This window comes from Aspergillus heteromorphus, assembly GCF_003184545.1.
Source record: "Aspergillus heteromorphus CBS 117.55 chromosome Unknown BO70scaffold_41, whole genome shotgun sequence".
Taxonomy (NCBI): domain Eukaryota; kingdom Fungi; phylum Ascomycota; class Eurotiomycetes; order Eurotiales; family Aspergillaceae; genus Aspergillus; species Aspergillus heteromorphus.
In genome coordinates this window covers 199,829-220,246 of record NW_020290446.1, presented here as the reverse complement: position 1 = coordinate 220,246, position 20,418 = coordinate 199,829, and the positions used below count along the sequence as shown (strand labels likewise).

Here is a 20,418-nt window from a genome sequence, read left to right as displayed (position 1 = left end):
TCCGTTTGACTCAATCCGCCCCTCCCTGAGCCCGCACCGCACCACCCCATCACCATCCGCCGTGTGAATCAAACCCCCCCCACCCCCCCTGTCTGTCAAGTTTGCACCCAAACCACTCCGATTTGACTGCGCCTGTTTGCTTGTAATCGTATTCGCCATGGACGGTGACCATTGGACCCTGGACTAATAGAGGCCTTGTCCTCTGGATCGGTAGCGAGCCATTCGCAACTTCCTCAAAGTCCGTACCAGCTACGACGTCCTCCCACTTAGTTTCCGGCTCATCATCTTCGATACGTCGTTGTCCGTCAAGGAGAGCTTGAATATCCTGATACAGAATGGCATGTGTCCCTCTCCACCACCCCGAGGCGGGCCGCAGGCTGCAATGCCATGACGTGCGCTGCACCAACCTGGCCATACAATTCGCTGACTGAGACGGAATGTGGCGCGCAAATGCAGGCATCGTTTCAGCTCCCCTGTGGGATTCCAGCTCCTCGACCTTTGCCGGTCTCCTGACCACGTCCGATTACATCAATGTCATCCAATACTATTTCCAGAATCCCGCCGCCTTGGACCAGATCGATCAATTCCGGCTCGATAGTCTCCGAGGTGTGTGGCGCGTTTCGTTTGATCCCGGATGTGACACAGGCTGATCAATGGTTCAGAGGTGGAAAAGGCGCTGGGCGTTGCGCCCCCCGAAACGATATCCATCGACCCGCAGCGACCGCTCTACGAGGCCTGTCGGCGCATGCTGGAGTCTCGGGCCAGGAGGATCCCGTTGGTCACCCATGACAGCCAAACGGACCGGGCCCATGTGCTCAGCGTCGTCACCCAATACCGCATTCTGAAATTTGTCGCCGTCAATGTCAGCGATACCCAGAAACTGCGAAAGCCTCTAGGTGAACTCTTGCTCGGCTCGTATCACGACGTGGCGACTGCGTCGATGGACACACCTGTTATCGATGTGATCCACATCCTCGTGGAGCGGAGCATATCTAGCGTTCCCATCCTAAACTCCGAAGGTGCGAGCTTTGAGCCGATCACTGAACGTGCGCATACTAACAATGGCTGCTCAGGTGTTGTCTACAACGTCTTCGAGTCGGTGGACGTGATCACACTGATCAAGGGCGGTGTTTATGACGACTTGAGCCTCACAGTGGGCGAGGCACTGAAGAAGCGGTCTCCGGTACATTAATCCACCACACCATTTCCTACAGGCTTGGCTAATATGACCAGGATTTCCCCGGTATCTACACATGCTCCCTGAACGATGGTCTGGATACCATCTTCGACACGATTCGCAAGTCTCGCGTGCACCGCCTGGTCGTGGTGGATGAGAACTTCCGCCTCAAGGGTGTCCTGACTCTGAGTGATATCCTACAGTATATCCTCCTGGAGGGCGAGACTGACGAGCTGTCATGATCAATGCATTTATTCCTTGCGCTTGGTGCGCTGCTACGTATACTCACTTGCATCGGATGGCGTTCTCACCTGCTAGCATCGGCCCCGAAGCCTCGCGCGGTTTCGGCGGCCATCGCTCGCCCATGATTCTTTTTCAGTGATTATTTTTTTCCCCTTTCACTTTCTAATTCTCTTCTTTCTCACTTTGATTATCTAAACTCTTGGGCTCGAATCTGTCTGTCTGGGTTTGCAATGCAACTGCAAAAGTAGAAGGTCTGATATGATATGATATGGCGCGATAGGTGCTTCAGTTTCTCATTCGCTTGAGTATGAGTACGCGTGTACACAATATATACTTCATCTAGTAGTAGCTGCGGAGCCAGTGCTGTTTCGGCTGGCGGTAGATAGTGATTGATCGTGATGTCGAACAGACAGGTTCTGGTGTCCATACTGATCCTCGCTTCACTGTATTACTATATTACTATACTATTACTAGGTTATATACTTCCCATGTAGATGTGGTATAGAAGTGATAGATGGCAGATATTATGGAAAGAGCTACCCAGGCCCTGTTCACTTTATGGATAGAAGTTTCAGCAAATCCATACCTACCTACCCAAGTACAGTCTTTACCTGCCTGCCTGCCTACCTAGTAGGTACCTAGAGTGCACTTAAGTTCCATACATGCTCGTAGATATCATGACCACTACTTACCTAGAGGTCCTACTACTAGTAGTGTAGAGTAGGTGGCAGGCAGCAGTAGAATTCACTGCCTTCCTCAAGTGAATCCACCACCACGACAGGAAGGCGCGACCCCGAGTCAAAAAAGGAAGGCACGATCTGAAGTGAGATTCACCTGCCTGCCTGCCTGCCTGCCTGCCTGCCTACTGAATTCGCAAGCAGCCTCACCACCCACCCATCTGACATCGTACTCATTTCTCACCATCACCATCACTGCCCCGTCAAGTCTTGGATTAATTACATCTTCATCTTCTGACTTTGGATACCTTTCTTCCTGTATCGTCCCGTGAATCTTACCTGTCTACCTACCAACCATTAACCCGATCCAGAACGCGGCAATGGGGAGATCCGAACCAAGTGGCAGTGCCAGTAAAAGGCCTAATATCCGTCTTTCTGGTTATTGTGAGGCTGGAATTGGGGTTGGGAATGGGAATGGGAATGCGAATTCGGGCCAAGCAGGTCCACGGGATTCGTCTGTGAGGATGGGGGGTGGAGGTGAAAATCCAGGTGCAGGTGAAGGTGGAGGTGAAAGCAGAGGGTTTGTTACGTTTTTTGGGCCTCTTGGTCTTGGGTCTCTTGTTGCCGGTGCAGGTTCGGGTGCGGGTTTTGATACTGGTGCTGGAGGGATGAATACCTTAAAGGAACAGAGGGTCACGGGGCGTCTTGGAGTGGATGAACCCTCGCCTGTCAAGAGCTCTCCACCGGTATTGAGTCCGCGTTCACCGGCTGCAGAGTCGAGGTATTCGAGGATTGGCTCGAGACGGCTGGCGGGCCTAAGGACCCTTTTTCGGTCCAGGAAGTCGCAGCATTTTCGTCTGGATTCGGAGGGTTCGGGCATATCGGGGACGGGGACGGGGACGGGGAAGCAGGGAAGAGGTGGGGAGGGTGCTTGTGTTTCTGGGGTTGATGTTGGGACTGGGGCTGGCCTTGATACTGGCACTGGCACTCCCCAGCGTGTGGGCCTTCAGACGCTTGCTCAACGCAGCGGCTACTTGAATGACGATATCGAGGCGAGAAAGATCAGTGACAAGACTGTGCATTCACTCAATTCGGACCTCACCAGTGTGACTGTCTGCCATAATCCGTCGAAACACATGTCGATGCCAATCGCTCTCGCCGAACAGGGGGGTCTCTATCACAATCGGTACAGCGATATCCAGGAAGGGTCCCATTCCACCCTGCGCTCGAGTCTAGTCCTAGACAACGGGAGGACCACCCGTGCTGCACGTCAGCCAAGTTCCGATTGCAGTGGCGCGAGCGCGCCGTCCACGTACCCCTTCAGGGCTGCCGAGAAGCCAGACAATCCCTTTGCTCGGGCCCACTCCAGCGAGTCGGGGGGATCGTCAAGGAGAAGTTCGGACATATCTGCCGCTCTGGACGACGGTCTTCTGCTAGCGCAAGGGGATCGGCGCGCGGCTGCTATAGCGTTCAATGAGCTGGCCAGTAGATTGCATCTGGAACGGGTTGAGCTGGTCGAGACTCAGTGTGATCATGGGGGAAGCGGCTGGGGTCATCCTTCAGGTTTGTGCCCAGAAAACAGGATTGTTGCGCGCGGGCAAGCATGGTCTGACGCGGTGGCAGCTGAGCGATCTCATGATAGTCGGCATTCATATACAGCCACCGCAGATCGCCTCGCAAGGCGTCGAGATAGGTTCTACGGCCGGATACGAACGATGCGGTCGACATTGCAGCTGGGATCGTCGCCAGATGCACCCCGCAAACGAACCTTGCGTCGGATGAGGAGCTTTGCCAGCATGTCGCGCCGATCCTACGAGATGACTTCATTGAAGGGCAAGCCCCTGGATCATCTGGCTCGGCTGGGGGGACACAATTTGCTGGCCCTGCCAGCGGACTTTGCTCCTACGAAGCTGAGGCTGCCCGTTTGCTTTGTAGCGACCATCACCTATCTGGGATGCTTTGGTGAGAACTCCTGCCATCCTGCCAGTCTGTTTGCCAACTGACGTCATTTGACAGCTCCCACCGTGCGAAATGTGTTTGTCGATTCCGGCAATCCCAGAATTGCGACCCGGACGTATGACTACTTTGCAAATCAGGTGCTATCGGCGGAACGAGAGCAGGATAGGATCCAGATGACGGTCGGGAGCAGTGCAATGCCGCCAGACGTGGTGAATCCTCTCCACCGCGATGCTGACGGCGGCGAGACTATTCAGGTGCAGAGCGTCGCCTGGGCGTTTAAGGCTTTACTGGCCGGGCTCCCCGGCGGCATCCTAGGGTCGGACCGGCTCTACCGCGCGCTGGTCCAGATCTGTCACGGCCATTTCGCGGCCGAGCAAGTCGAGCGGCGGAGCAGCTGTCTGGGTGGCTTTTCGCCCCGGGGCTACATCAAGGTCAAGGCCATCGGCCTCGCGATCCTGGCACTCAGCGACTCGTTGCGCTTGAACCTCATCTGTGGGGTCTTTGGACTCGGCGCGCTGCTGCTGCATGAGACACAGCGGCTGGTCGAGCTGGAGCGGCAGGGGTTCCGAGGAAGCGTGTGCCGGGCCAGTGTTGGGTCGGGGCTGCTCAACGTCGACCGGCTCAGTGGAGTGCTGGGGCCACTTCTGACGGATCGCGGGGAGAATGAGAGTGAGGATACGTTCCGGGCCATTGAGCGGGAGATTGAGGGCCAGCGGGTGGCGGGCATGCTGGTGGACAGCTGGCGGGGGGTGAGCCGCCAACTACGGATCTGGCAGCACCGGGGCGCCGTTGCGCACCAGCGGGCGTTCTCGCGAGGTCTCAGCGGGGAGTCGGCGGAGGATGACTGAGTCGTAGGGGGGCTGTACGTACTACGGAGTAGATGGTAGATACTAGATACTGTGTCCTGAGGCCACGGAGAATTAGATCAGCCGCGAGGAGACCGTTTGATGACCAGCAGGAACCTGACTGTGGCGCTAGTAGCAGCGATGCATGAATGCCAAACCGGGAAGGCGAATGGAAACAAACAAGGGCCTTTTGCCCGATTGGGCGGACCACCCTGGGCGTTTGCCGATGGCTCGAAAGTGGAAACAGTGAACGGGGAGGAGATCCGGCCGACTGGAGCAGGATCACGGACAGACAGGCAGATACGTGGACACCCTGATCTGAAACAGACCTGCAGCAGTGGGCGGGCTGTTTCCAAGATTTGGAACGGAACTTGGATGGAAGGAAGCGTCTTCCGGAAGGTTGTTTTGGTGGTGGAGGGATTGATTGATTGGCGAGGTTGCATGGCGGACGGGATCTCTCTCTCTCTCTACAAGTAATTCATTCATGGTGATGGTATGAGGGTGCAGGATGGCAGTATCTTGTAGTGATACATAGTGGAAGCATGGACATGGAGGGAAGAGGGAAGAGGAAGATAGAAGAGGGTGGGTGGTACTCCGTACCTCTCCCAGTCGGGCGTGGAAGTACCTCTACCAGCACGGATGAGGGGCAAGGTACCCACCGACAGGTACCGCTACCGCTACCGAGTACCGGCTACCGCGTCCGCAGGTCCAGGACTATCTACACAGTAACTACTAGTAAAGTAGGAGGCTGGAGTCTGAGTAACAGAGTGTGAGTGAGTGTGAGTCTGACAGGCCCGCCTGCCCGCTTGCCCGCTTGCCCCCCATTTCTCTCACATCCAAGCTCCAAGCAGCGCACCGTCGATCGCCGGACCGTGAGTCGTCGGGTGAAAGAGCCGGGTGGGCCCACTAATCACCATATCCTTGCTGGCTGGCTTGCTTGCTGGGGATGTTGGCTCATTCATGGCTGGATGGATGGATCGCTGTGACTAGATAGATAGTTAGATACGGAGCACTTGCGGGCGCTATCTACGTCAGGATGGGGACCCTGTCTTCTTGTCTTCTTGTCTTCTTGTCTGACTTTCGACTTTCGAATTTCTGGCTTGACTTTCTCTGGATGGAAATGAAAATGAAAATGAAAATGAGATCGATAGACTAGAGGGGGGGGGTTAACAGGAAATCAGCTCGTGGGAAGGAATTCTACAATCTACATCTGGACATTATTAAGTGTTCTTTGTCCTGGCGGGGTACACTAAGTACATACTAGGTAACTAGGTAAGGAAGGTATCTAGTTGGTAACTAGTATTGATTGGTAGGAAAACCGGGCTGTCAGACAGACTCAGACTCAGAGAGCAAGTTCGAACGGGTTAATTTAGGGGATTAAGGACCGGGATAGCAATAACTTGGTGGTGGGAGTGGGAGGCCTCGTCAGCCTCTCTCACACGAGGGGGGGCGGAGGAGAAAACAGGGTAATAAGGTATTCTTAACTGTTCGGTTGGTCCTTTCAGTCGGTTAATTTGTTGTACTCTGTACGGAGTGCGTATGGAGTAATAAATAATGGATGGAAGTTGTCGCACTCGCGGCCCTCGGATCCGACCCTCTGAGGTTGAGGTTGGGTCTTGACGGTTGGTTCACGGTTCAGTTGCCTGGAGGGCCCGGTATTCTCTCTGTATTCTACCTACTCCATAAGTAATGACCGTCCTCTGCTGCTTACAGGTAGGGAGGGCGATTTTTGATGATTTATTGGTTGTCAGGGAAAGCATAATTTGCTGGGACTAGGAAACATGGCAGACAGACAAGACAGACAGACAGCCAGGAACTGGGACGGGACTGTGACGGAAAATAAAATAAGGCAGCTGCCGGCTGGCGTGGGGGAGTGGGGCCCTCCTTCTTCTAAGGTACAAAGTACAAAGTACTTTACTTTGTTACAAAATAAACAAGACCCAATAAGTTCACTGTCTGTTGCTCTATACTTTTGTCCCCGAACTTGGTCAAATCACACTGCTTCTACCATCCTGGCTACTTAACTGACCGTCTCCCGATCATCCTCGATCCTGGGTCGGGATGCGTCACCCATAGGAACTGCAAACCACCAATCGGGCGACGTCGTGGGTTCCATGAAACCGGGGAGGTTTCCCCCCCTTCTCTTTGGGGATTTTTTTTATCGAGATGGGAATGGATGGGACTCAGTCAGTACTGTTCGGGGGTGAGTCGGAGATGACTCATGAATACCTTACCAGGGATGTACTTATAGATAGTAGGGAGGAGATGTTTTTTTCACATTTGTTCTTGTTGTTCTTGTTGTTCTTATTCTTTTTGTATGAATATGAGGGCTGTAGTATAGTTAGTATCCGTCCTCCGTACTAGAGCGGGGTCTCGCCGGGCCTATACAGGAAGTACTATAGCACTAAACTGCCACTACTGCTGCTGCTTCTTCTTCTTCTTCTGCTCGTTCGATCGCTTCTCGCTCTTCAATCTGAATCATGATGTCAATCTCTCCATCCCCTCCCGTCTGGACCCGTCCATCACGGCCTCCCCTGCATCCATTGGATCCTCTACTCTGGTTCCTCCTCGGATGCCCACTGTACCCAATCGCCCTCCTCCACCCCTCCCTGACTGTCTACTCCTGCTAACACAAAGTATACTATGTGGGTACATACTATAACATCCGGGGAGTTGAAGCTTTCCGCTTCAATGCTCCTCTACGCTGTTCTTCTTCCTCCTCCTCCCCATCTCTTCTGCTTCTCCATCTCTCCCCTGCCAATTCCCCTCCTCACTGCCCACCTGGCTTGCGCAACCTTTGCCGGGGGTTGGACCGGATTCCGTTGGCTGCCATCCTGGTCGGCCTCTGCCATATCGTTCGTTGCTGCTCGTTTCATCTCCTCCCGGTCCGGTCTCTGTCCTCCCCTTCCTCCCCTTCCATCCATCCATCGCCCTCTGCCTCGTATCACCGCCCACTTAAACTTTGGTCCAAACTGTCACCTCCCTCGCGCTTTCCCTGGTTGCCCGCCAGGCCTCTACTGACTGACTTACTACTCTCTTGCCCTTGAAAGGTGAGGTGATTTCCCCTTCAGGATCTTTCCGAGTCTGACGTTCCGTGGATGCGCAGTCCATGCCCACTCCTCCTCTCCCTCTTCCAGCTGCTGCTGATCCGGCCGAAGCGTCGCCCATCTTCCAGCCTGTCGCATACCTCCCCCGATTGCCTGACGAAGCCTCCAGTCCAATCGTCCGGCTCGTTCCCTGATTTTCCTGGTCTAGCTCGCTGCTGCGTCGAGGGGTCTGTCGCCGGCTGCGTTCTGGACACTACCGTCTCCCTCCCCACCCGACAATTCTATACCCTCTGAATATAATCTCCCATCCTCCCTCCCCCTCCCTGTTGGTGTTCCCGTTGTCCCTCCCGCTGTCTGTCAGAGCGCAGTTGTTCGCTCTTTGGCCTACCCCTTCCGCTGCTCAACCGTGGTAGCCGGCCACACAACTTGCTCGTGCCTGCGGTGGTCCAGGTCCTCCTGTTGGACTCACGCAGGCTAAGATCTCTCAGCCGGGACTTTACTCCCTTAATATATAAGCATTCGTTCATCCTGCCGTCAACTTGACTCGCACAACCATCTGAGCGTTTCTTCGACCTCTTCCACCTACCTACCCTCTTCCATCTACCCTCTCCCAATTCCACCACGCCTCCTACGTACATCTGCGATACCGGCTTCGGCGCCTCTCCCTTTAACAAATCGTTTCGTCACCCCCATCAAGTTTATTATCATTGTTACCGCCGTACCCTATTTGCACCCGGGTCAAACTGACCTGCTTCAGTATGGAGGGAGGAAACCCTTGGCACACTGCCATAAATGAGTCCATCGTGACTGATCCCGTTCTGACCGAATCTGAAATGGCCGGGGGTCCCTCCCAGCTCACCAACCCCTTGGTTAGAACAGACTATGCACTCGCCCCAGCTTTCACAGAGGAAGGCTTCGGCTATGCTACTGCTCAGATTCCGGTGTGGAATCAGAGCAATGAAATGCAATACTTCACATCTTCGGGGTTGGAACGGAATCTGAAATATGCTCATGTTCGCAATGGCCAACCGACGCCGCCTCCGATCGATGAGAACAAGGTTCCTTTCTCCAGCGATCTGTATGCGCTCTCCAACTATCAGTTCGACGGCAACCAGCCTGCCAACCCCACACCCCGTGGGAGTTTCAGTCAGCAGGCTGGATCTAGCTCTGAAGACTCGGTAGCACCGATGACTCTGGTACCGGTGGTATCCCCAGAGCCCCTGGCCGCAGAGCCCCCGGCCACAGAGCCCCCTACCAACACGAAGGCTCGCAAACCCCGTGCGTCGAGATCGGGGAAGGGTAGGCCGAGTGCAAATCCGACTGGATGCCCGGAAAGAGAGAAATTTCTGAAACGGAACCGTATGGCAGCCACCAAATGTCGGGCAAAGAAAAAGGAATATACCGAATCCCTTACAAGAAAGCACACGGAACTCTCCGAGGAAAATGCTTCTCTGCTGAAGATCGAAGCCGAGTGCCGCAGAGAGATCATCGACCTCAAGAATGCCTTGTTGGCGCATTCATCGTGCGGAGACAAGGCCATAAATCAGCACCTCAGCATTATGCTGACGGACATCAGACACCGGGACTCTCTGACCGCTGAACAGACGACAGGCACGCCTTATGTGGCTCGGGAAAGCTCAATGTCGACTATGACCAACAGCACGCAATGCACGCAAGGGTTGTCCTTCGGCTTCGACAGTTCCTTCCCTCCAGTGACATCTAGTCGCCCTGGATCAGATCAGCCTCTAACCGAGGAGGGGCCTTATCAGTTCTCGAGCGTCCCCGACGACAACTTCGATGATCTGATCAACGCCTGACCAACGTCTGATCGGATCCTCCTTGCTTCTCTTCGTTGCTCATCCCCGGTCTCATACCTCGAAAATCATCCCTCGGACTCATCTCTTCGGATTCATTGTTCATTGCTCATCTCTCAGGATTCGTTCCTCGTGTGTTATGACAGTCGCCCGGTTCCCATCAACTGTTTATTGGCGTTGCTTTCATTTGCTCTCGGGTTGGCGTTCTGGACCACATAGCGCTGGTGTGATAGGCGTACATCGGAGGAAGCTAGAAGACCGGAATATCATTGCTATAAAATAAAACGAATGTGTAGGCTGCCTACTGTAGCAAGTGGCCGGTCGATACATGCGTAGTCCGGACGGCGGGACGTTCTGAAGCGGGCCGATCTCCATCTCAGTCCACTCGGCTTCTGTCCTCCGCTCCACTTCCCTTCCCCTTCACTTTCCCCTGCACATTCCATCCTTCAGTCTCCCATCCAGTGTTCCATGATAATGTAACATCCCCGCAGTCCAGATTCACAGATTATGGCCAGGACAACCCCCTCTTGCAGTCGGGAGGCGACAGAGACGGAGACGGAGACGGAGACGACGTGGACGAGGATCTCTCACGTCAACCCATCCCAATCCCCACCCCGCGTTCTGACCCGACTGTATGTCTCCCACTTCCTCTCAACATGGAACTCGCGCATGTTCGAATTCGGCGCCGTGCTGTTCCTCGCCTCCATCTTTCCGGGCACCTTACTCTACGCCTCCGTCTACGCCCTGATCCGCTCCCTCTCCGCTGTCCTCTTGTCCTCGTGGCTGGGTGGGGCGATTGACCGGTCTGATCGGTTGAGGGCTGTGAGGGGTTCGATTCGTATGTGTTTCCCTGTTTGTGGTCTGTGGCCTGTGGAGTCGTTTATTCCAGGCTCGCAGAGGAGGAAAGAGGAGATCTGTGAGCTAACAGGGTTGATTGGATTGGATATAGTATGGCAGCGCATCCCTGTTGCTGTGTCGTGTCTGTGCTTCGTGGCGTTGCTTACGATGGAGCTGGAGATCTCTACCTCGGCACCAACGACGCTCCGCTCTCTGCTTCTCTTTGCGGGGACCGTTGTCCTCGCTTGCGTTGAAAAACTTGCTGCCGTGGCGAATACGGTTGCGGTTGGGAGGGATTGGGTGAGTGGTGTTATCTGGCTTTCTGCTGTGCTTCTGCTACGCTGTGTCTATGTTGTGTCTATGTTGTGTCTATGTTGTGTCTGCTCTGGTCTGGTCTGCTGTGTAAGTTGTGTTGTCTAGCGCTGTCTCTGTTCTGCTATGCTGTGCTGTGCTGTGCTGTGTTGTCTTGCGTTGTGTCATGCGATGCATATTGCTCCCAGTCTCTAACCCATCCATCCTATAGGTCATCGTCATCTCCGACGCACTGGCGATCCCGAAACAAGGTATGTGCAACAAACCTACCCAGCCATCGGCGTTTGTGCAGATAAAGTACGAGCTATGTGTGACACCACTAACCACTCCACTCGTCTTGCTGGATCCCAGACCTTAATGCGTCCATGCGGAGAATCGATCTCTCTTGCAAGCTCTTGGCCCCGGTCGTTATCTCCCTCGTTGATGGGTTCTCGACGCGCGTGGCTGTGTGGACTGTCTTCGGGGTGAATGCCTTGTCTGTTGGCGTGGAGTATGTGACCGTTAAGCAGGTAACTTTTCTTTTCTATTTGTCTGGTTGGGTTTCTGGGTGTTGATTGTCTGGGTGGTGTACTTATGACCGTTGACGGTGGCCATGTCTAGGTGTATCTCGCTGTTCCACAGCTGGAGCGTTGTGCGAGGAGGGGCGGGGTTGATGAGACCCAGGATGGGAACAATGAGAGGAGAGATACCATGCAGGGTCTAGCAACGCGGGTATCACGATGCGTTCGAAATACCGCAGCCCCATGGCGCGAGTACCTCGCCAGCCCGGTCTTCCTGGCGTCTTTTGCGCTCAGTCTGCTCTACCTCACCGTGCTTTCCTTTGGCACCACCATGGTCACCTACCTCCTCCACACGGGGTTCACGCCGCTGCAGGTCAGCGCGATGAGAATCGGCGCCGTCGCCGCAGAGCTGTCCGGGACATGGGCCGCCCCGTACATCATGAGCAGGATTGGCCCGATCCGGTCGGGCCTGTGGTTCCTCAATTGGCAGTTTGGATGTCTGGCATCCGCTGTAGCCGCCTTTGCTTATTTCGATGGCCAGTCGAAGGTCGTCGCTGTCAGTCTCATCGTCGGGGTGGCTCTCAGTCGGATAGGGCTTTGGGGGTTTGATCTCTCGGTGCAGTTTCTGGTCCAAGAGGTATGTCTTATCTGATAACTCTGGCCCTGTCTACTTGCGACTGATTTAGCAGGCGTCTGACTGACTGATGACAACCACAGGGTGTTGACGAACACGCCCGCGCGCGCTTCTCATCCACCGAGATGGCGCTGCAGAGTATCTTCGAGCTCCTCTCGTTTGCGACTACCATTGCTTTCCATCTTCCCGAGCAGTTCAAGTATCCGGTGTATGTCAGCTACGGGGGCATTGCAATGGCTGCTGTCTGCTTTGCGACGTATGTTCGTAAGGAACGCGGACATTTGCTGCACATGGATAAGTGCTTTGGGGTGGATAAGAAGCGGATTCCGGAGAGGCAAGGGATTCTTCATGGTGCGTGATAAGATATAGATAGGATACAGGGATATATAGGATACTGTTACAATGCGATATAGAAAAGAGTGGAGCCGCATGTTGTGGTTTTGCTGGCAGATACTTAGTGGCAGGCATCGTATCGGAGCGGTGCGGGGAGCCGAGGAAGGAAATGTTCGTTCCTGACAGCCCCCTAAACAACAATCACACCATCCAGCGTCATCCACCATGCCTCCGCCAACCCCCCCATGCAGGTATCTCCCCTTCCCTCGACCTGCCATAGCCCATACCCCGTCCAGGCCCATGGCCCATCGAGCGCTAACCCATGCAGGCTCCTCGAGCACGCGGAACCGGGCGATCAGGCCCCCGCCGGCGCACCGGCTGCCTGACCTGCCGCCTACGCAAAGTGCGTTGCGACGAAGCCAAACCCACCTGCGCCAACTGCACGCGCCTCCGTCTGTCCTGCTCCTACAAGACCATCGTCCCTGGCATCGCGACTCCCCACGATCCCCACGCCCTCCTCACCACCGCGACGGCCACTGCCACCGCGCCCTCCCCCATCTCCGCCTCCGCAGACCGTCCCGACGCGAACTTCTTCCACACCGTCCTCTGCCACAATGACCGCCTGCAAGCCCCCCCTCGACCTCCCCCCCACTGCCCCTGACAACCACCCCGTCCTCGCAATCGCTCCCCCCCGACATCCCCTCCTTCGACATCCTCAGCTTCATCGGCGAAATTACCTCCGACCTGCAGCAGAAACACCTCGACCTGACCACCAACGGACTAGCCGGCTTCCCCGCCGGCTCGACCCCCGCGGCCATCGCAAGCGAAGAACTCGTCCCCGATGAACGCCCCATCAGCTGGGGCCCAACAGACCTAGTCCCTGCGCCGGGGGCCCGGTCCGACCGCGCGTCGTCGGATTCAAGTGCCGGTGGCAGCCGGGTGACATACGAGGATCAGCTGTTTGCGTACTTCATCGAGAGCGACCCGCCGCCTACGATCTTCGGGCCCGTCAATCTGGAGTGGGAGTATGTGAGGGCGAATATTGTGCGGCTGTCACGGGATTCCATGGCTGTTCTGCATGGAGTGTATTGCTATGCGGAGATTCATGAGGCCATGATGGAGGGGAAGGCTTGGAAGTTGGCCGCCAACTATCATCAGTTGGCGTGTTCGGAGGTCCAGGCATGTTTGTTAGGGGAGGTAGACGAGGCGGTACTGAGAAGGGTGTTTGCTACGGTGTTGTTGTTGATGTTGGCTGAGGTAGGTTGATCGATCTGTTTATGGATTGGTCGACAGGAGGCTGATGTGATGCAGCTGTTGTCTACGCCTGATTTATGGGGCTCGGGCACGTCGTTCCTACATTCCGCGTACTTGCTGCTGCAGCGGTTCCATGTCCGGACGAAGTCGTGGACCGGAGTGAGTCGGTTGATTGTCTCGTGGGTCTCGCTGCTGGACGTCAAGGCGCTGATCGCTGGACGAGACGGCGATCCGCTCATCGAGCTGGGCAGACTGTCGCCGCAGCCCAGTGAGGATCGAACCCTGGACGCCAGCAACGAGGACGAACCGCCCACGCCCGCCTACCTCATCCGCGAAGCCATCACCGGCCCGGCCTTCCACTTCTTCCTCCAAACCCAACAGGTCATCCGCCGCATCGTCTGCATCGACCTGCACCACCGCAGCCGCGGCACCGTCAGCGACGAGTTTGAGGTCCTCCAGATCGCGCACGAAGTCGGCGCGGATCTCGAGACGCTCTGGAACCGGCGTCCGCGCGTGCTCGACGTCTACGGCACCCCCGAGAGCCTCTCCGACACCCTCCGCCCGGCTGTCGCGGTCGAAACCTGCCGCACCTTCCGCCAGTACATCGCCAACTTCCTGGCGATTTTCATCTACCTGCACCGCGTGGCGTTCGCGATCTACCCGCGGACGGACCGCGTGCACCGGGCCGTGGACCGGATTATCCAGTTGGCGACGGCCGAGGTGGAGTCAGCCGGGGGCGCGCAGTCGCAGTCTCATCTGCCCGCGAGTTTCGTGTGGCCGTTGTTTGTGGCCGGGCTGGAGGGGTCGGTGGAGCAGCGCCGGTGGATTGTCACGGAGATGCAGCGGATCACCGGCGCCAGTCGCAGTGATGCCCGCGGCCAGGGCAGCTCGCGCCATCCCCACGCCGGCAAGGCACTTGTTCTCTTGCAGGAGATGACCCGTCGTCAGGATGCGTCGCGGACGTGGGCGGACTCGCGCTGTGTGCGACGCGAGCTGTTTACCGATTTTTTCGTGATGATCTGAAGTTAGTAGACAGAGTGTCGAGTGTTCGAGTGTCGAGTGTCGGGAGACGATGGAGCACCTCCTGACCACGTAAGCACGCGTCATCTGACTCGCAACCTCCACCTTCTTCCTCGTGCATTTCTACTCCTGCCTTCCTCGCTCTTTTCTTGCGACATGGCTCACGATGAGGTCCTACACTGAAATCGCCCAGGACTCTGAGCACCCTCCGCCCCCTGCCCCCCATGGCGTCTTCCGCCTGTACTGGCTCACCGCCATCGTCTGCTGCGGTGGCCTGCTCTTTGGCTATGACTCCGGCGTGATCGGTATGTTTTCCTGAAGTCCTCGCTGGATCCTGCTCATCAACGGGGATCCAGGGGGAGTCCTCACTTTCGACTCCTTCCACCGCTCGTTCCAATACACCGCCGCCGACGAGACCCGGGTCAGTTCCATCGCCGTGGGCATCCAGCAAGCCTCCGCGCTGCTGGGCAGCCTGCTCATCTGGCCCCTGACCAACCGCTATGGTCGCCGTCCAGCGATGGCCCTGTGCTCGCTCATCTTCTGCACCGGGGTGCTCTTTGAGCTCGTCGACAGCCGCTCCCTCTCCGTGTTCTATGTGGGCCGCGTCATCTGCGGCCTGGGGATCGGCGGCTCCGCAACGGTCATCCCCATCTACCTCTCGGAAATGAGTCCCACAGACAAGCGCGGCCGCCTCGGCAGTTGCTACCAGTTCACCTTCACCATCGGCATCTTCCTGTCGTACTGGATCGACTACGGCATGCAGTTCGCGCCCGCCAACGCCCTGCAGTGGCAGATCCCACTCGCCGTGCAGCTCATCCCGGGCGCCCTGATGGGCCTGGGGATGCTGACTCTCCGCGAGAGCGTGCGCTGGCTACTCTCCCACGACCGCGAATCCCAGGCCTGGGACAGCCTGACCTGGATTCGCTCGTCCCACGGACCGGACGTGCGCGCCGAATTCCAGCAGATGAAATCCAGCCTCGAAAGCGACGCCCACGCCGCCGCCGACTTCTCCGCCAAGGAGCTCCTCACCCCGTCCAACCGCCACCGTCTCGCCCTCGGTGTCTCCCTCTTCATCTGCCAGCAATCCACCGGCGCCACCGCCATGGCTTACTTCGGCCCGCAGTTCTTCTCGCTCCTCGTCGGCGACAACCCCCACCTCACCCTTCTGCTCACGGGCATCTTCGGTGCCTTGAAAGTCATCAGCTGTCTCACGTTCATTGTCTGGGTCGCTGACCGGTTCGGCCGGAGGCCCTTGCTCATCCTCGGCGCGCTCGCCATGTCCGTCTGCATGATCTCCACTTCCGCAGTGGTCAAATCCACCACCCCCACCACAAACACCACAAACACCACAGGAACAATCTCCCACAACGGCCTCATCACCGTCTCCCTCATCTACCTCGCCATCGCATCCTACAACCTATCCTGGGGCCCGCTCCCCTGGCCCTGCACCGCGGAACTCTTCAACTCGCGCATCCGCGAACCGGGCGTCGCCATCGGCGTCGCCGCCCAGTGGCTGTCCAACTTCGTCTGGTCGTTCTCGACCCCGTATGTCCTTGCCGGGGCGAAATGGGCCACGTTCTTGATCTTTGGGATCCTGGATGCGGTGTTCGCGCTGTTTGTGTGGATGGTTCTTCCCGAGACGAGGGGACGGTCGCTGGAGGAGATTGATATGTTGTTTGGGGATGGGGAGGGGGGAAGTTGGGAGAGGGGAGGGAGGTGAGGATGAGGTGGGGGCTGCTTTGTTGGTTGGGGAGGGGGAGGGGGATGATGATGGAGATGAGGATGATGATACGGGGAAGACGAGCGAGGAGAGGTAATGGGGTCTAGTCTTCCTTTGGGTAGACACTGCATTGCATTGCATTGCATTGCATGCATTTCAGTAGATTTCGTTGTGTTGTGTTGTGTTAGGTTGAGTTTCTGGTGCATTTACAGCTATATACTACCTGCAGACCACCGGTATTTCCCTACTTGGTATAAATGATATATACTACCAAAGCAAGATAGACAAACAACTTCCAAAATGAAATTCCATGAAAATTAAACCCAAACCCAATTGCATTTCTGAGATGTAGAACTGCACTGCCCTGCGTACATACTTACTCCCGCCTGGTTTACATGGATTGGAGTCTCCGTCAGTCTCCATCTACAAAAGCCCAGGTCTTGGCTATTTGCCAGTAGTCAGTAATATGAATCAATTCAACATCCTTAAAGTCCCCAACCCTCCATGCTAGGGTGGGCGTCCTTCTCCATGCACCACACATAACCGCGAGGCGGGATGGCCATGCCAAAGGCAAATCCACTTCACATCCGACCACTTATCACCGGGCCTTGCCGCAAATGACTGCAGAAGATTATAGAAGAAGCTTCCCCTCTCAAGTTAGTTATAAGATACACGAGAGCATAAGTCGCAGCACCTTACATTTGGCCCGAAGGCTCGTCCCAGAACAGTCTCGAGAACCCGAGGCTCGACTTGATCCCAGCAGACACACAGTCCCTCCAGCCCTGATCAGTATGTTACTCATTTCCAGCAGAAGCAGATATCAATCTAGGGGATCACCGAGACTTACTCCCACACCACCTTGAAAGCCAGGCGGATTTGATCCCGTTTGGCCCGGTCCAGCTCCCAAAACCAGGGCCCCAACTTCTGGCCAGGCAGCTTCTCGAGGAGAAGATAGACGATCGAGCCCCCCAGGGACCATGTCAGAGTCACTTTGCTTCTCCTTCCGCATCTGGACGAGCCGTAGCGTAGATGCGCAGTTCTTTTCCGTCAGCAAAGTGTAGACGTCGAGCTCCTGTTGGGTAAAGGTTGGCAGGGTATCAAGGGCCTGGCGAGCTCTTTCTGCGTGGATCGCGATCTCGCTGCCCTGCCCGCATATGGGACTCTGGATTGCAAGACTAAGTATGAAACATATGCGTGAATCAGTATGGGAGATGATGGCCTTACTGCATCAAGACACGCAGCACCTTCTCCTCCCCCGGGTTCTCCACAAACTCCTCCGGCAGCTTCTGGCTGTTGTGTTCGCGCAGCTTGCTGGTGATGATCCACTGGGAGGAGGGGTTATTGAACGAGACGGGTCTTCCAATCCAGGTTTGATCGAAGAGCTGCTTGTGTTCTAGTTTTATGGGACGAAAATGAGTAAACGACAGAACCGACTATATGATGTGGGTAGAGGGGGACTGGAAAGGATTGGGAGCGAGAGAGTTCTCTGTCGTGGCTTTAAAACGGACTTCTAATCAATCCGTGGTCAAAGATCCAGGTGGTGGCTGGCGTGTGTTCCTTCTGGGCTGACACAATGACTACGTACTTGGCCAAACAAATATGTTTTCATTCTGAATACTTTCTATTATTCACCGAATATTATCCTTTGATGATTGCTCAGTATTATTTTCAATAATAGATCAGATTAGAAAGTAGGCCCAAATTCAATAGAAGATTGGATCAGTATATATAGTATTGATATTATTTCATTCCTGGTCGAAGTATATGGGTACTACTTAGTATAGCCTTTTAACTAAAGACAGTATAGCATTGAAAATACTCCTAGTGGATACTCTTTTATAAATCTATAACCAGCATAAGATTAAATATAACTTTATCTAGATGATTGAGTAAGTATATTTATAAGCTATAATCCGGGTGTATTCTTTAGTCAATTATATTGCCCAGACATCTCAATAGTATATTTTCTACTGAGTCGTTATCTCTTCAATGGTTTATGCTAAGGTGGTGTAGATAGTGAGGCAGTACATCGGATTCTTTGCCGGGCTGGACCCGGAGATCATCTGTCCACATGATATGATACTATTGTGCAGAAAGTAGATATAGGACGGAAGGAGGAGGTACTTTTACAAGATACTATGATATTAACCCAATATACAACCCGAAACAATGGCAAACTTACGCCGTTCTCTTTCATCTTTATTTATCAAATCACTCGGACCAGCGCAGACCTTCCGGGGTCCGGACAGTCCGTCTAGCGAGCACCTCGGCCACCTTCTCCCGCACACCCTCCTTGCCTCCCCACTTCGACACGAAATCATTGACCTTGAATCCCTTGGCGTCCGAGTCGCCGCGGACCAGCTTCTCGATCAGCTCCTCAGACGGCAGGCCGTAGGAGTAGGGGTATGCCTCGTAGTTGCCCTCGCTCAAGAGCGGGAGCCGGGCCTTGCCCTCGGGGATCGAGAAAAAGTCGTTCACCATCTCGGTCGTGACCTCCTCCAGGGTGGCCGGCTGCCAGGTGGCCTGGCGCGGGGGCTTCGACATGAGGCGCGCCTTCACGCCCTCCACGAAGTCGGGGTGCTGCATGAACTTGGACGCGATATGGTGTTCGCGCTGGAAGGTCTCGGCGATGTTCCACTTCTTGCCCACCCGCAGCGCGCGCAACGCGACCTTGAGCGACGTAGGGGACCGCGCGGAGAGGGTCTCCAGGGTCTTCTGGGCCCACTCGCGGCGCTCCTTCTCACTCTCCAGAGCCCGGAAGATCTCCTCCACGGTGTTGTGGCAGAAGCAACGGTCGATGGCATTCCGCAGGCTGCCCGCCAACAGGATGGGTTCCTCGTGCAGCGACGGCACGCCCATCGAGAATTCCGCCACCGTCTTGTTGACCAGGTCCAGGCGATCCTCCAGGGAGGCGTAGTCCCGGAACACCAGCTCCGACAGGCGAGCCGTCAGGTTGCCCAGCGCGCTGGAGTGCAGGTAGTGTGTGGCAACGCCGGCGTACAGGGCCTGGACGCCGCTGAGACGCTCCGAAGTCAGGGCCAGGTATGTGCCCACCTCGCCATCCAGACGGGGCAGGAAGAAAGAGCCACCAACGTCGGGGAAGAATCCGATCGTGGTCTCGGGCATGGCGAAGACGGTGCGTTCGGTGGCAATCCGGAAGGGCGCGTGGACGCTCAGGCCGACACCGCCGCCCATGGTGATGCCGTCCATCACGGAGATGAACGGCTTGCTGTAGGTCGCGATCGCGTGGTCGAGGCGGTATTCGAGACCGAAGAAGTTGGAAGAAGCCTGCTGTCCCTCGGGGCCCTTCTCGTTCTGCAGGGCCAGGGCAGCCACATCTCCGCCGGCGCACAGAGCCTTCTCGCCAGCCCCGGAAACCATGACGATGTTGGCCAGGTCGGATTTTTCCCATTCCTAGACGACGACAGCTTAGCACCGCATCCCCGTGTGTATTAGGTCCCAGCCATGCCACCAGCTCACCTTCAGACGGGGGAGAATCTTCCGGGCCATCGAGCCGTTCAGGGAGTTGAGCTTCTTGGGGCGGTTGAGCTCGATCAACCGCACGCCGTAGTGCGAGTGGAACAGGACGTCATCGGGCTCGTCTCCGGGGAGTTCTCTGGGGATTTCGGTGGATGTGGACATCTGGGCACAGTCCGGTCAGCAGCCATTGTAGAGGTCAGTTGCGAGACGGCAGGCGTACAGTAGCAGTGGCCCGGAAGGCAGGGTTGGTCACTTTGGCGCGGAGAGGCATGCTCGAGGGCGAAACGCGCGAGATCCAGCTCGACGGCGTGGGAAACCGGCAGAAGGAGCGTCGGAGTAACATCAGGCGGACGACAGCCTGTCGTGAGGGAGAGGATCGGGGGGAAGGGATGGGGAGGGGATTAAGTATGTATGATGATGATGGCAACTCGTTCGGGCTCGGCTTTGCGTTGACCTCGGAGTTTTTCGCGCTTTGATTTTCCTCGCCGGCGCTGCAGCCGAGCGGCGGTCGACTTGGGACCAGGCAGGGTTTTGAGGGCATTCTTGTTTTCTATGCACTTTCCCTA

The 20,418-nt window shown here is 56.0% G+C and overlaps 8 protein-coding genes across 8 annotated transcripts; 6 read left to right on the top strand and 2 right to left on the bottom strand.

The window, feature by feature from the left end:
- Nucleotides 1–157: 157 nt before the first annotated feature.
- On the top strand, nucleotides 158–1,853 carry snf4 (AMP-activated serine/threonine-protein kinase regulatory subunit SNF4; the record flags this gene model as incomplete). Its single annotated transcript, XM_025546165.1, has 6 exons — nucleotides 158–164; nucleotides 219–338; nucleotides 457–606; nucleotides 663–1,019; nucleotides 1,074–1,183; nucleotides 1,234–1,853. The coding sequence occupies 6 exons, from the start codon at nucleotides 158–160 to the stop codon at nucleotides 1,417–1,419; spliced, it is 930 nt and encodes a 309-aa protein (XP_025395003.1). The 3' UTR covers nucleotides 1,420–1,853.
- Nucleotides 1,854–2,765: 912 nt separating this feature from the next.
- Nucleotides 2,766–4,904, top strand: BO70DRAFT_301279 (uncharacterized protein; the record flags this gene model as incomplete). The annotated part of the gene is made up of 3 exons (XM_025539700.1): nucleotides 2,766–3,660; nucleotides 3,721–4,059; nucleotides 4,114–4,904. 3 exons carry the CDS (start codon nucleotides 2,766–2,768, stop codon nucleotides 4,902–4,904), a joined length of 2,025 nt encoding a protein of 674 aa, XP_025395002.1.
- A 3,877-nt stretch (nucleotides 4,905–8,781) lies between these two features.
- Nucleotides 8,782–9,765, top strand: atfB (bZIP transcription factor atfB; the record flags this gene model as incomplete). Its single annotated transcript, XM_025539702.1, has 2 exons — nucleotides 8,782–9,126; nucleotides 9,196–9,765. The coding sequence occupies 2 exons, from the start codon at nucleotides 8,782–8,784 to the stop codon at nucleotides 9,763–9,765; spliced, it is 915 nt and encodes a 304-aa protein (XP_025395001.1).
- Nucleotides 9,766–10,206: 441 nt separating this feature from the next.
- Nucleotides 10,207–12,470, top strand: BO70DRAFT_366401 (putative iron-regulated transporter). Its single transcript, XM_025544327.1, has 6 exons — nucleotides 10,207–10,600; nucleotides 10,712–10,899; nucleotides 11,123–11,162; nucleotides 11,263–11,420; nucleotides 11,512–12,048; nucleotides 12,129–12,470. Exons 1-6 carry the CDS (start codon nucleotides 10,432–10,434, stop codon nucleotides 12,402–12,404), a joined length of 1,368 nt encoding a protein of 455 aa, XP_025395000.1. The 5' UTR covers nucleotides 10,207–10,431; the 3' UTR covers nucleotides 12,405–12,470.
- A 230-nt stretch (nucleotides 12,471–12,700) lies between these two features.
- BO70DRAFT_374636 (Zn(II)2Cys6 transcription factor) lies at nucleotides 12,701–14,655 on the top strand (the record flags this gene model as incomplete). Its single annotated transcript, XM_025544982.1, has 3 exons — nucleotides 12,701–12,979; nucleotides 13,132–13,635; nucleotides 13,672–14,655. The coding sequence occupies 3 exons, from the start codon at nucleotides 12,701–12,703 to the stop codon at nucleotides 14,653–14,655; spliced, it is 1,767 nt and encodes a 588-aa protein (XP_025394999.1).
- Nucleotides 14,656–14,818: 163 nt separating this feature from the next.
- BO70DRAFT_374635 (sugar porter family MFS transporter) lies at nucleotides 14,819–16,469 on the top strand (the record flags this gene model as incomplete). Its single annotated transcript, XM_025544981.1, has 3 exons — nucleotides 14,819–14,957; nucleotides 15,009–16,326; nucleotides 16,358–16,469. The coding sequence occupies 3 exons, from the start codon at nucleotides 14,819–14,821 to the stop codon at nucleotides 16,467–16,469; spliced, it is 1,569 nt and encodes a 522-aa protein (XP_025394998.1).
- Nucleotides 16,470–17,067: 598 nt separating this feature from the next.
- On the bottom strand, nucleotides 17,068–17,981 carry BO70DRAFT_356410 (uncharacterized protein; the record flags this gene model as incomplete). Its single annotated transcript, XM_025541935.1, has 4 exons — nucleotides 17,068–17,154; nucleotides 17,220–17,547; nucleotides 17,597–17,805; nucleotides 17,958–17,981. 4 exons carry the CDS (start codon nucleotides 17,979–17,981, stop codon nucleotides 17,068–17,070), a joined length of 648 nt encoding a protein of 215 aa, XP_025394997.1.
- A 499-nt stretch (nucleotides 17,982–18,480) lies between these two features.
- On the bottom strand, nucleotides 18,481–20,142 carry BO70DRAFT_366397 (mitochondrial 37S ribosomal protein mS47). The gene is made up of 3 exons (XM_025544326.1): nucleotides 20,073–20,142; nucleotides 19,853–20,014; nucleotides 18,481–19,786 (listed from the first exon to the last, which is right to left on the bottom strand). Exons 1-3 carry the CDS (start codon nucleotides 20,121–20,123, stop codon nucleotides 18,584–18,586), a joined length of 1,416 nt encoding a protein of 471 aa, XP_025394996.1. The 5' UTR covers nucleotides 20,124–20,142; the 3' UTR covers nucleotides 18,481–18,583.
- Between the last annotated feature and the right edge of the window lie 276 nt (nucleotides 20,143–20,418).

Excerpts from the sequence above, each read along its gene's own strand:
- BO70DRAFT_366397 (XM_025544326.1), bottom strand. The coding sequence starts at position 20,123 with ATGCCTCTCCGCGCCAAAGTGACCAACCCTGCCTTCCGGGCCACTGCT. Across the intron at positions 20,015-20,072 it reads CCTTCCGGGCCACTGCTACT|ATGTCCACATCCACCGAAAT; the intron begins GTACGCCTGCCG and ends GACTGTGCCCAG. Across the intron at positions 19,787-19,852 it reads AGATTCTCCCCCGTCTGAAG|GAATGGGAAAAATCCGACCT; the intron begins GTGAGCTGGTGG and ends GTCGTCGTCTAG.
- BO70DRAFT_366401 (XM_025544327.1), top strand. The coding sequence starts at position 10,432 with ATGTTCGAATTCGGCGCCGTGCTGTTCCTCGCCTCCATCTTTCCGGGC. Across the intron at positions 10,601-10,711 it reads GGCTGTGAGGGGTTCGATTC|TATGGCAGCGCATCCCTGTT; the intron begins GTATGTGTTTCC and ends GATTGGATATAG. Across the intron at positions 12,049-12,128 it reads TGCAGTTTCTGGTCCAAGAG|GGTGTTGACGAACACGCCCG; the intron begins GTATGTCTTATC and ends TGACAACCACAG.